The sequence below is a fragment of the Lathyrus oleraceus genome, chromosome 5 (genome assembly GCF_024323335.1).
Source record: "Lathyrus oleraceus cultivar Zhongwan6 chromosome 5, CAAS_Psat_ZW6_1.0, whole genome shotgun sequence".
Lineage (NCBI taxonomy): Eukaryota > Viridiplantae > Streptophyta > Magnoliopsida > Fabales > Fabaceae > Lathyrus > Lathyrus oleraceus.
This window is the reverse complement of record NC_066583.1, coordinates 54,452,474-54,467,034: the sequence shown is the minus strand read 5'-3', so window position 1 is coordinate 54,467,034 and position 14,561 is coordinate 54,452,474. Positions and strand designations below refer to the sequence as shown.

Below are 14,561 nucleotides of genomic sequence, written 5' to 3'. Positions count from 1 at the left end.
TTTTCTTTTCCTTTGGAAACAATAAAAGCGCGGTGGCGACTCTAGTTTTATTGACGTTAAGTTTATCCATAGCTTAATGGTCATGAATTTACCGCTACACATGTCAATAGTACACGACATATTCACATAAACAAGGCGAAATGTTGAATCTGTTACCCATTCTGATCAGATTTGGAAAGACATTAGCATTGATTTTACAACTCATTTACCATCGGTTCAAGGAAAGACCATATTGTGGGTCGTGGTTGATTGTTTATCCAAGTACGCTCACTTCATAGCGCTACCTAGAGCATTCTCCGTATATATGATTGCTGTTGTGTTTTTAGCTGAAGTATACAAACTTCATGGTATGTCAAAGACTATTGTGAGTGACACAAACAAGGTTTTTATGAGCAGATTTTGGCGGGAATTATTTCGTTTACAGGGTACCACATTGGCTTTTAGCAGTTCCTACCACCCCTAAGCAGAAGTAACCAATCGAATTCCACTATTGTTTTTTCAATTTTCCACTTTTTGCTTGCATGCATTCGATTATTTCCTTGTATTAATCAATTGTCATAGTTAAAATATGTAGATTTTTCTAAAATAACAAGCATGTAATCGATTGCATTATGGTGTCAATCGAATGACACAAGCCCATAATGAAAAAAATTCAGTTTTCTCACACGTACTTCGTCTTCTTCATATCATATCTCTCATACCTCATCCAAACCCTCATTATGACATTCAAAATACAAGAATTGCACATCCTATTATGACAAACACATCAATTACTCATTGATTAACATTAATCCATCGTTTTTATCATAAATTGATCAATTATGTTCATACCCTAAAACCCCTAATTGCAACACAAATTCATCATATAGTCAGTTCACTTATGAACATGAAGCAACACAATATCAAATACAAATTTCATATCAGTTCAAGGCATAAAACAAAATTGTGCTCATCATTTATCAAATTATCATCAAGCAATAGAGAAAAGAAAAATCATATTGGAGATTAAGGGAAACTTCTATACCCTTTCATGATTAAGGCACCCTTAGATGAATAATCCCCTCTTACTTTGTAATTTTTCAGCAAAATCAACATTATATGCGATCTCCTTCCCAAAGTCCTAGCTCTCCCTCCTAAAATTCTTGCTATACATTCTCTTCTTTTTCATGTTTAATGACTAATGCTCTTAAAACCTATTTTTCTATTTCTCTACAAATATATACTAAGCCAATTAAATTCATCAAAATTATAATTTTGGCCCAACTAAACATCAGTTTCTCTCCACCAACCACCCAATTCTCTATTATTTTACTATTTACCTGAACCTTTATTATTCTCTCAATTTATATTAATTCAATTAATCAATTTCCACCTCAAGCTAATTAAATTAACACATTTTGCCACAAATGCGGTCACCGGTCACACACGTCATAAATCACATAAAATAATAATTTAACCAATTAAATCAAATAAATAATTAAATAAGTAAATAAAGATTAATTAAATCAAGATGTTTTGTTCAATCATCATATCACTTAATAACCAACATCAAGAAACACTAGTCTAGAGTTATCTCGTGAGAGATAATTAAAGGTAAACGATTTATCAATTCAATTAGTACACCATTTTACTTCAAAATAACTAAAAATGTATTGGTCGTCGGAAAGATAAAAAGTCAATTTTTTTTAAAAAAATATATGTATTCAATGTACTAAAAACATATATAATTAACTTTTTTAAGAATATTGTGTTTATTCAATATATTGAACATATAATATTATATATATATATATATATATATATATATATATATATATATATATATATATATATATATATATATATATATATATATATATATATATATATATGAGATTCTTAACCAATGCCCTCGGGGCACTCGTTAAGAAACTAAAAAGGTAAGTTGTACATTTTTTAAAAGACTAAAAAGACAAAAAGAATTCTAGAAATACGTATATTCAATACATTGAAAACATAAATAATTAACTTTTTTAAAGAATATTGTGCCTATTTAATACACCAAACATATAATCTTTTATATATTTAGGATTCTTAACGAGTGTCTCTGAGCACTTGTCAGGTTTTCCCTTGTTAAAATACCTCAATTTTATGTATAAAACCTCCATCTGATGATAATAAGGTGAAAGGGTAATATAGAATTGATAATGATAACTTTGTTGTAAATAGGAGATGAGTTATGAATTCCCAGTAATGGGTAGTGATGGAGATGGAGAGATGCTAGTAGGTAGATTTGGAAAGAAAGTGGATGAGTTTTAACTTCCCACTAATGAGTAATTGTTATAGTGGTTTTTTAATTTATTTTAATTAATTAATTAATTAAAATAATTTTTATTAATTAATTAATTAATAAAAAATAATTAGTGGCAAGGTGGTTGGTAAAAATAAAATCTAAAAAGTAGTAAAAAATACTTTAATTGATTAATTATTCAATTTTGGTACAAAAAAAATTAAGTAGATGAAAAAGAAGTTACGAAAATATCCTCAAATAAATAAATAAATGAAAATATAAAATTATTCAATTTTAATACTAAAATAAAACAAATAAATATAACAAATAAATAGAAAGAAAAGTACAACCAAAATAAAGAAACAAATATAATAAATAATTGAAAAAGAAGTTATAAAAATATCTTCAAATAAATAAATAAATGAAAATATAAGATAACATGAAACTATACCGTTTATTTTACTCGATTCACATGTCTTTTAGTATAATTTTGTGTATGTTTTATTGTATTATGTCGGTGTTGGTGTCCTGTTTCAGGTACTTGTTGATGCAAGACTCACGGGTGAGAAAGAAGTAAAGAAAAAAGAAGAAATGAAGAAAAAGGAAAGAAAAGAAGAAAAACGTTGAAAATGCAAGTTCTGGGCTTGTGGTGTTCGACATGGGATTGTGGCGTTCGCCACAATCCATTGCCACGTCACTCCGGACTTTTAGTACCATGACGTTCGTCGTGACCCTGTGACGTTCTCCGCAGACATGCAGTGGTGTTTTTCAGCAACTGCACAAAATATGGTCAAAATTCACCATATTTTCCCTCCACCACTTCCACACGAATTTAAGGAAGTTCAACCCCTATCTCACCAGTATAAAAACGCAGAATGAGAAGAAAAAAATATCCAAGTTTTAATCATGTAATTTTGATTCTTAGTTTTAAGCAGAAATACTCTAAAAGTGATAGTTCTTCCACATCGGGAGGTTATTGCACCTTTGTTCTTACGTTTACGAGTTGCTTGGATCAAGCGTGGCGACATCTTTGTATTTTCCATTTTTATTTGTACTCGAATAATTCTTCGAAGTTTAATCCAATTATTATTATTCATTAGGTTCCTTTTAATTGCTTAATTCTTTACTTTCCGCTTTAATTTGTAATTTTGAATTCTTATTATGTTTATGTTTAATAATTATATTTGTATGATTAACTTTAAAACCATGTCTGGCTAAACCTTTCGACATCAGTATGTAAAGACTGTCGTTCTGACGGGATTCAGTAGTAATTAATGATAATTTTTATGGCTCTGGTTTTCAATTCTAATTTGAAAATATTTTTGCACGAGAGTAAAAAGTCAATGAGGTTATAATTCAACAGAGCGAGAGTTTGAGATTTTAATCGGATAGTGGTTTCTAGGCATTAATCCTAAACACAGCGAGAGCGTTTTAAGATTAATTAGGATTTATCAATTTTCAAAAATTACTTTTAATTTAGTTGGGTTAGCGAGAGCAAAACATTTTGGCTTAAGAGTATAGCGCGAGCCAATAACACGAGAGTTTGAGGCAAAGTCATTTAATTTGATATTTTCTACTAAAAAGTGATTTACCTTATTTTTAATATTATTGTTTATCGATCCTCAAAGAATGATGTAATTTACATACTCGATGCCTCTTTATCGAATACTTTCATTTTAGTATTATTTCCAATTCAATTCTATTTCCCGTTTTCCTAAATCTAATCTAAAAAAGAAAACAATCATTAGCCTTAGCTTTACATAGTAACTTTAGATAACAATAGTTTATTTTTTGGTCCTTTGGATTCAATATCATTTTAAAACTACGCAATACGACTGTGCACTTGCAGTTAGCAATTTCAATAGACATACTAAGTCGCGGTCAAGTTTTTGGTGTCGTTGCCAGGGACCAATTAAGTCGATATCGTAACTCCACTGTTGCACCGCTTAGACTAAGACACTATTTTGTCTATTATTATGTATCACCCAAATTTTCTCTACGATTACCACTCCCAGTATTTTGAGGAATCACAAGATTCCCATAAATCCGACCTTGAAATTTTAATGGAGGATTTCATTGCGACGCAAACTCGCTCTAGGATAGAAAATCTTTGATGGAACGCTTTGTGGCTACACAAACTCCTCAAAATGAAGAGTTTAGAAAATAAAGTCTCTATACCAATGAAACCCTTAGGCAACTGAACACTGTGGTCGAGTCCCTAACGACTCACAACAAGGCAATGGAGACTAAAATCTCACTGCTTGCACAAACACCTCTAGGACCCTTCCCTGAGAAACATGCAAATGTTGTAACAACCACCAGCGAAAAATCTATCGAAAATCTTAAGGAGAGTGATAATGAGGAGGGTTCAGGTGAGAAAGGAGTAGAGATTAAGAAATATCCATCGACATCACCCGAAAGGGAGGTTGTCAAAGAGGTAGAGAAGGAAGCACTATGTGTTGTTCCTCCTCCCTATAAATCACTGATTCCTTTCATGTGAAGGTCTGTAAAAGTTAAGGTAAACTCCAAATCCGAAAGGTATGAGGAGCTATTGGAAAATATCCATACCAATGCACCTTTGTTTGAGATCCCGAATAAGAAGAGAAAATTAGAAGACCATGAAACTAGGGAACTCATTAGTATTAAGAGGGGAAAGTTAGACTTTAAGGGGGTGGATGAAAAAATTGAACACAAACCTGAAAAGCTAGCTCTCAGGATAGATCCAGAACTACCACCACAAGTTCAGAAGGATAAACTACCTCGCAGAAGAAAAAGAAGAAAAAATGATGGATATGGGAGATGGCTTGATAAGTGGCCATGAAAATCGAGGATAATTTAAAGTTTGGCCTAAGATTCATCCTCAAAAGAACCACCATGAGTACTTACACTCCTGAGCCGTCGAGTTACCAACGTAAAACGTAGCGAATATTTCATGTTTTATCAATGTCATTTTATTTTATACGCATGTATTATTTTTGGTTTGTCGCATTTTATTGATTGATTAATTTTTTAAGGCTATGTGTTCCATTAAGTAGTAATTTATCACTAAGAAACCGTTACAAATAATTAACAACCCAATTTTGCCTTTTTCCTGAACCACAACACATAAAAATAACGTTTATGAAGCTCATGGTGTTTGCCACGTAGGTAAAACAAAATTTTCACATTTAAGGTTCATGACGTTTGCCACAACCCTATGGTGTTCGCCACAAACCTCAAAAACACAAAAACACCATTTTTAACGCACAACCCCATGTTTTCCCACTCTTTCAACTTCCAAAATTCATTAACTCGCCTTAACTCCTCCTTACTAACACCCTTCATCTCTTACCTTTCAATCTCCCTCTCTCATTCACTTATTTAAACTCTTATCATCTAATCCAACCACATTGCCAAACCTAAATTGAACCCCATTCTAAAATTATTCTTCACAAACACATCATGCCTCCAAGAGTCCAAGCTAGAGCAAGAAGGCCAACGACAGACTTGTCAAACCTCATCTTCAGTGAAGGTGGAGTTGGAAAATTACAAAAGGAGAGGTACTTGAAGTTCTACAAACGCTCAGTCACTCCAACAAGGTGTGCCGACAAACCTTGTCTATGTAGGTTAGGATTACTCGGTAGTGTACAATGGATACTAGATAAACTAGATTTAACACACTTTTGTTCTTTGCATGATGCTACCTACGAGAAGCTGACTTTGGAGTTTTTAAGTTCTTTCACTTACTATACGCCTATGGTAGATCAATACTCTTCTGGCACAGTGAGGTTTAGAATGTTTAATAGGGATTACGAATTAAGCCAAGATACTCTTGGGGACATGCTTCATTTTCCCCATGGGAATGGTATTGCTTATGCCCGTCCCTTGGAAGAAGAATGACAATATGAGGCATTCCGTTTTTGGGAATAATTAACAGGTGAAAGAACTTCCAATTGGGAAGGGCTAAAAGCCTCACATATCCATAATCCGACCATAGGCTATGTGCATCGCATATAACCTAACACAATTTTTGGCCGAATAAACAACGATATGGTGAATTCTAAAGAGTTATTCTTTTTACATGCTGCATTCGCACCGACACGAGTCAATACGACTCCTTTCATGCTAACACACTTTCAGTTGATTTACGCAAGAGGGGTTGTATTGGAGGTCTGGTTACCTCCATAGCCCATGCACTAGGCTTAGGTAATGAACTTGCAACTCTATGTCCCCTACCAACGCCACCCCTAGATATCGATTCTTGTCGAGCCCAACGTTTAATTAAGGTCAGTCGAGACAGAAGATACTCTCTCATAGTTGGCAACCGCGAGATTAGGAGTATCATTTTACCCTATCACACACGCACATATGTGCGTAACAAGAACAATTGGCTTTATGATCTGACTGCCCCTGGACCCAGTCACATTGCCCATAATGACATACTTGTGCAGGATAACCAAGGTGGTCAGACTGATGATGAATTTGATGAGATAGAACAAATGACATTGAGGTTTAATTGTAAAATCTTAGGAAATTTGTGTGAAAGATCGGTATAGTTTTAACGCCTTGAGTCTCCTAAACATGCGAATTAATTTGAATATTCATCATGTCAAAAACCTTGTATCCTTACCTAATGAAATAGTTCAGACGACCAACATCATCTTGGCCATGCTTTAAGGAGATTGATGCAAATAAGTGTTTGGTACAAAGAATAAAAATGATATTGAATGAAATATGTTAAAACTTGAATTACAAATACCAGTCGTAGTTGGTTTAGTGGTATTTGACACTAAAATTGGTAGGGCAAACTACAGTCTGATCCCCAGTGATTACGATTTGAGAGGGGGCTTAAACCACTTAGATGCCATAATCAACCCCCGAACCGGGAAACCGAAGGTAAAAGAAAGATCAAAGTCACTAACAGATCTTCCTACTATAAGCGTGAAAGATAACATGCTCAATGTGATCGCACCTGAACAGGAAAATAAAAGATGAATTGACAAGTTTGAGATATAAGGATATCATTTAGATTTTCTTGCATGTAGGGAGACTCATGACCGCAATTGCGGAATAACGTTACTACGATATCCTTAGTATACCGATTAGTACCTACTTCAATAATTATAAACAAAACAAAGTTTGTAGCTTTAAAATTATTAATTGATTATTTATGTGCTTTTTCATGGATCTACATGCTACGAGTCTCCGAATTTTCATGTCACAAATGTAGCATTTGCTTGAGGAAAAACAAAAGTTCAAGTATGAGGGAGTTTGATAACGTGAAACTATACCATTTATTTTACTCAATTCGCATGCATTTTAGTATAATTTTGTGTATGTTTTATTGTATTATGCCGGTGTTGGTGCCCTATTTCAGGTACTTGTCGATGCAAGACTCACATGTGAGAAAGAAGTAAAGAAAAGAGGAGAAATGAAGAAAAAGGGAAGAAAAGAAGAAAAACGCTGAAAATTATTGAGAATATATCAAGTGTGAGTAGTGTGGATAATAGTCCCACATTGGTTGGTAATGTGGAGACTTGAGCATTTATAAGTGAGAGAACCCACTCACCTATCACCTTAAGGTTTTGGGTGAATATGTGGTGTGTCTCTCACAAAGGTATTGCTCTAGAAAACAAGTCTCACAAAGTTCAATGCTCCTAGTGAAAAACTCCCCCAACAAATGGTATCAGGAGCCTTTGGTTTCAAAAAGGGACCGTGTTACTTGTATCGAAAGTCAACGGCACCAGGATGGTGAATAAGAAACGTTCCGTTGAAGAGTGTCAACGGCGCCAGTGTGGTGAATAAGAAACGTTTTGTGCGATGCAAAAAAAGAAGAATGTGGAAGTAAGAAGAACTTTCACTTGAGGGGGAGCATTGTGGACTCACACTTGAGGGGGAGTGTTGAGAACATATCAAGTGTGAGTAGTGTGGATAATAGTCCGACATTGGTTGGTAATGTGGAGACTTGAACATTTATAAGTGAGACAACCCACTCACCTATCACCTTAAGGTTTTGGGTGAATATGTGGTGTGTCTCTCACAAAGGTATTGCTCTAGAAAACAAGTCTCACAAAGTTCAATGTTCCCTAGTGAAAAACTCCCCCAACAAAAATGCAAGTTCTGGGCTTGTGGCGTTCGTCATGGGTTTGTGGCGTTCGCCACAATCCCTTGTCATGTAACTCCAGACTTTTAGTACCATGGCGTTCGCCATGGCCCTGTGGTGTTCGCCACAGACACGCAATGCTATTTTTCAGCAACTGCGCAGAACATGGTCAAAACTCACCATATTTTCCCTCCACCATTTTCACACGAATTTAGGGAAGTTCATGCCATATCTCACTAGTATAAAAAGGCAAAGTGAGAAGAAAAAAATATCCAAATTTTTATCGTGTAATTTTGATTCTTAGTTTTAAGCAAAAATACTCTAAAAGTGATAGTTCTTCCACATCGTGAAGCTATTGCACCTTTGTTCTTACGTTTACGCGTTGCTTGGATCAAGCGTGCCAACATCGTTGTATTTTCCATTGTTATTTGTACTCGAAGAATTCTCTGAAGTTTAATCCAATTATTATTATTCACCAGGTTCATTTTAATTGCTCAATTCTTTACTTTCCGCTTTAATTTGCAATTCTGAATTCTGATTATGTTTATATTTAATAATTATATCTGTATGATTAAGTTTAAAATCATGTCAGCCTAAACCTTTCGACATCAGTATGTAAGGATCGTCATTCCGACGAGATTTAGTAATAATTAATGATAATTTTTATGAGTTATTTTTCTAGCTTTGGTTTTCAATTCTAATTTAAAAAAGTTTTTGCACGAGAGTAAAAAGTCAATAAAATTATAAATCAACAGAGCGAGAGTTTGGGATTTTAACCGGATAATGATTTCTAGGCATTAATCCTAAACACAGCGAGAGCGCTTTAGGATTAATTAAGATTTATCAATTTTCAAAAATTACTTTTAATTCAGGTGGATGAGCGAGAGCAAAACATTTTGACTTAAGAGTATAGCCCGAGCCAATAACACGAGAGTGTGAAGCAAAGTCTTTTAATTTGATATTTTCTACTAAAAAATAATTTACCTTATTTTTAATATTATTGTTTACCGAATCCTCGTAGAATGATGTAATTTACATATCGATGCCTCTTTATCGAATACTTTCATTTTATTATTATTTCCGGTTCAATTCTATTTCTCATTTCCCTAAATCTAATCTAAAAAAGAAAACAATCATTAGCCTTAATTTTACATAGTAACTATAGATAACGATTTTTTTTTTTAAATATCCAAAAATTTCAAAAAAATTTCAAAAATATCCAATTTTTCAAAATAATTACACAAATGGCCAAAATTGGCCATTTTTTACCCTTAGGCGCCACCCTAGTTGGCGCCTACCCTTAATGGGGAGGGCAAGTCGCCACTAGGGGTGGCGCCTATGCCCAAATCCTTTTTTTTTTTTTTTTTTTTTTTTAATGTTTTTTTTAATGTTTTTTTTTTTTTTTAATTTTTTTTTATTTATAAATTTATGTTTTTTATTAAGTATATTAATTTATGTTCACACATATATTTTGTCTAAATTTTTTTATTTATATATATATATATATATATATATATATATTAATTTATATATATATATATATATTAATATAATTTATAAGTAATTAATATTATTTGTAAATTTTTGGAAAAAAAATTAATTTATATATGTATAAAGATATGATAGACAATATTTTTAAAGATAAAGATAAAGATATAAAGATAATAAACAGAAAATATTTTTATTTAAATAATAAACAAGGCAAATATTACAAAGATATGATTAATCACATATGATGCGGTCCCTTGTACGATCCGCACGGGGGAGGTCTAGTTACTCGCCTAGACGGTTCACGTGGTGGTGGTGCTTCCCTATTACCACCCCTTGCCCTAACGCGCCCCCTTGCCGCTTGCCGTTGTGGTTCGGTCGAAGTCCCTTCAGTGCTGTAGGAAAGACGGGTCCCCTCTGCGCCCTCGAAGCTTTGTCTCGGTGGGACAAACTGACTACTGCTGGGTGCGCCCTCGAATTATGGTCTTTGGTAGTTTAGGGTTGAATCGGGTTGGCCAAAGTGCAATGTTTGTTGTGGTGTGTAGTAGTCCTGTTGGTAGTCCTCTTGTATACCCGTGTCGGGGCTAGGTGGAGGACTGGAAGAGCTTGGGAAATTGCCGTGTTGGAATTGTTGGGATTGGTGGAAGTAGGGGGATTGATATTGTGGTAGGTGTTGGGACTGTTGATGGTGGTGGGAATGTTGAGTTTGTTGTTGGTAGTCTTCATGGTATTGGGATTGAGTTTGTGGTATGTATTGTTGATTTGGTTGGGGGGTGGACATGTGTTGTGGTTGTTGTTGTTGGTAATATGGTGGTGGTGGTTGTTGGTGGTAATAAGGTGGTGGTGGTTGTTGTTGGTAAAATGGTTGTGGTGGTTGTTGTTGGTAATAAGGTGGTGGTTGTTGTTGTTGGGAATACTGTGGTGGTTGTTGTTGTTGGAAATATGGCTGTTGCATCCGGGGATCGTCCAAATAGAACGGGTCAGACACAATCATTTCTGGATTGGTATTTGCTCTATACCATTCCACATATTCCCTTGTCGGCTTCATTTCGTTGGGCGCCACCGGAAATTGTAGAACATAGTGGGCACGGTCTTTCCACATTTTTCGAAACTCCTTAGCAAATTCCTTCCAATTTTGGGCATACCACTGGTGGCTGACTTTTTTTAGATGCCAAGGTTCCATGGACATTGGGGGGCCTGGGATGTCTTGATGCATTCCAAATTGAAGCTTGACACGGTCACTTTGGTGCATCTCCACAGTGGTGAACCGCATTATGGCCGTTTTTGCTGTCCAAACAGCTGCATCTTCGGGGTTTGGTTGATGTTCCAATCCCAAATATGGCCTCCAAATAAACTGCAAAGAAAAAAGTAAATATGTTATTTATCGATAATGCATGACATTAATAAATCAGTTAGAAGTTGAGTGATTTAGTGGTAATACATCCTGTGCTCGGAGACGATCCAACAGTTGACGATAAAATATAATTTTATTTTTGGGGGTAAGACTGTAATCCAGTCCGGTTGTAATGAACCTAAACAAAAAAAGATAAATAATATTAGTTACAAATATTTATAGAATAAATATACAAAATGAAATAAGATCATAAATTTACCTAGTTGCGTAGGGGAAGGAGTAGTCATTAGGATTTTCTGGGGCTAGCCTCGGCAATCTCCACCACCCCCATGTTTGAAGCAAAAAAGAACATCCAGAAAATGTACAGTGCTCATTTTGTGCATTTTTACACAAAGAGCTATATAGGAATGCTAATACTGCAGAACCCCAACTATATGTGCTTATTCTATCAATGTCCCCGAGCAAACTCAAGTACATAAAATTTATGCTATTTCCCGTCCCTTCGGGAAATAGCAAGTTCCCAAACAATAGCATAATGTAAACCCGGGTTTTTATGACTTTTTCTTGTTCGGAGGATTCCTCAGTCAAAGTTATGGAGTCGTGGTACAATTGTAGGCTAGATAATTTAATACCCTGACCCCTTGCTTTGGCAGACCCCTCACCCTCGACCAGATCTACCCCCAACATTTCAACACATATTTGGTTAGGCTGTTGAACATTTCCGGTGACAGGCTTACCATCTATTCTAAGACCTAAAAGCATGTACACGTCCTCTAATGTGACGGTACATTCACCAGTTGGTAGGTGAAAGGTGTGTGTCTCAGGTCTCCAACGTTCACACAGAGCCAAAATGAATTTGGCATCAATGGTGGCATTTACGACATGCATTACATGACCGAAACCCGCACGCTCTATGTAAGGTACGCACCATGGGTCTGGATAAGGCATTGGGTGTGAACGTTGACGAAATTTCTTGGGATCCTTTAAAAACAAACAATATAAAAAATTATTATATTGGACTTTTAAAAAACTAACTACAAACATACGAAAGAGGCAATGTTCAAGAAAAACTTACGAATGAGGCAATGTTTGCCCTAGTTCCTCTGTGTTCTTGGCCCATGGTAAGAAGCGACATGACTGCAATGTAGGAAGAAGCTTGGTGGATGAGAAGTTTCGCCTGAGTTCTCTGAATAAAAGTGTTAGTGGTAGATGAAAACTTGCAAGAATGACCCTCTATTTATACTCTTTTTCAAGTAAACTGAATATGCAAAAATGTGACAAGTGTAAGGCATGCGTGGTAGTGTTGGCATGCATTGGTGGAATCTGATGATGCAGAAACGTGACAAGTGTGAGGCATGCGTGGGAATCTTGCAGAATAGGTGCAGACTACGTGGCAGTGTTGGCATGCATAGGTGCAGACTAGGTGGGAGTTGTCTTGTCTTGGGGAAGACTTGGTGGAATCTGATGATGCAGAAACGTGACAAGTGTGAGGCATGCGTGGGAATCTTGCAGAATAGGTGCAGACTACGTGGCAGTGTTGGCATGCTTAGGTGCAGACTAGGTGGGAGTTGTCTTGTCTTGGGGAAGACTTGGTGGAATCTGATGATGCAAAAATGTGACAAGTGTGAGGCATGCGTGGGAATCTTGCAGAATAGGTGTCACACTGTACAGGTCAGATGAGAAGTTAAGTGTCACAGAGATAGTAGAATCCAATTTTAGCTTTGATATCCCCCAATAATTTATTTAACGGTTGAAATTTGACTTTCAAATATTTATTATTGTGGTGTACGCGTGCACTTTCAAATATTTTTCAAAAAGAAAAACAAATAATTATATTGTAATTAAATTATTTTATGTTTTATTACAACTTTAAATTGAATACTTCATTTAGTTACGCCATACTAATTGGCGTATATGTGTTATAAAAGTAGAAAAAGTCCAAAACACCTGCATGGGATAGGTTGGAATGCATTAGTACAGACTAGGTGGGAGTGTTGCATTCAAGGGTGTGACACGTGTAAGGCATGCGTGGGAATCTCTGAGACTTGGTGGTGAAGACTTGATGGGGAACAGGCATGCATGGGAATCTCTGAGACTATGTTCAGGCTAGGTGGATAGGTTGGAATGCATTAGTACAGACTAGGTGGGAGTGTTGCATTCAAGGGTGTGACACGTGTAAGGCATGCGTGGGAATCTCTGAGACTTGGTGGTGAAGACTTGATGGGGAACAGGCATGCATGGGAATCTCTGAGACTATGTTCAGGCTAGGTGGATAGGTTGGAATGCATTAGTACAGACTAGGTGGGAGTGTTGCATTCAAGGGTGTGACACGTGTAAGGCATGCGTGGGAATCTCTGAGACTTGGTGGTGAAGACTTGATGGGGAACAGGCATGCATGGGAATCTCTGAGACTATGTTCAGGCTAGGTGGATAGGTTGGAATGCATTAGTACAGACTAGGTGGGAGTGTTGCATTCAAGGGTGTGACACGTGTAAGGCATGCAAGGGAATCTCTGAGACTTGGTGGTGAAGACTTGATGGGGAACAGGCATGCATGGGAATCTCTGAGACTATGTTCAGGCTAGGTGGATAGGTTGGAATGCATTAGTACAGACTAGGTGGGAGTGTTGCATTCAAGGGTGTGACACGTGTAAGGCATGCAAGGGAATCTCTGAGACTTGGTGGTGAAGACTTGATGGGGAACAGGCATGCATGGGAATCTCTGAGACTATGTTCAGGCTAGGTGGATAGGTTGGAATGCATTAGTACAGACTAGGTGGGAGTGTTGCATTCAAGGGTGTGACACGTGTAAGGCATGCAAGGGAATCTCTGAGGTATTCACAATATCTTCACAACAATCTTCACACACATATCTTCACAGCAATCTTCAGTAAGATTCTTGCAGTATAAATATTCACACACATTTTCGCAAAGGTATTCACAATATCTTCACAGCAATCTTCACAAAACCTTGAAAATATCTTCACAAAACCTTCACAAAACCCTCACAAAACCTTCACAAAACCTTCACAAAACCTTCACAAAACCTTCACAATGTCTTCACAAAACATGTCATCTTCTTCACAATACAAAGTCAAAGCTCACGTCAACGGTGAGACTTATGAATGTGATAAGTCTGGCTTCCTATTTAGAAACACCGAATGCACTCGGTTTTGTCTAAATAGAGGAGCTGACTTCTCTTATCTGAAAAGGAAGATTGAGTCCAAACTAAGACAACCAGTGTCCCAAATTTTTTATCAACAACCTTTTTTTTCAGAAAACAACTCTGTCAAGTTTTATAAGTCATTGATTCAAAATGACATGGAGACACAATACATGCTTCGTAACCATGAGTACTCTGGTTACGAC

At 36.0% G+C, this 14,561-nt stretch overlaps 1 protein-coding gene across 1 annotated transcript; it reads right to left on the bottom strand.

Moving 5' to 3' along the window:
- Positions 1 to 10,013: 10,013 nt before the first annotated feature.
- On the bottom strand, positions 10,014 to 12,541 carry LOC127084045 (protein MAIN-LIKE 2-like). The gene is made up of 3 exons (XM_051024418.1): positions 11,453 to 12,541; positions 11,281 to 11,371; positions 10,014 to 11,193 (listed from the first exon to the last, which is right to left on the bottom strand). The coding sequence occupies exons 1-3, from the start codon at positions 12,235 to 12,237 to the stop codon at positions 10,318 to 10,320; spliced, it is 1,752 nt and encodes a 583-aa protein (XP_050880375.1). The 5' UTR covers positions 12,238 to 12,541; the 3' UTR covers positions 10,014 to 10,317.
- Between the last annotated feature and the right edge of the window lie 2,020 nt (positions 12,542 to 14,561).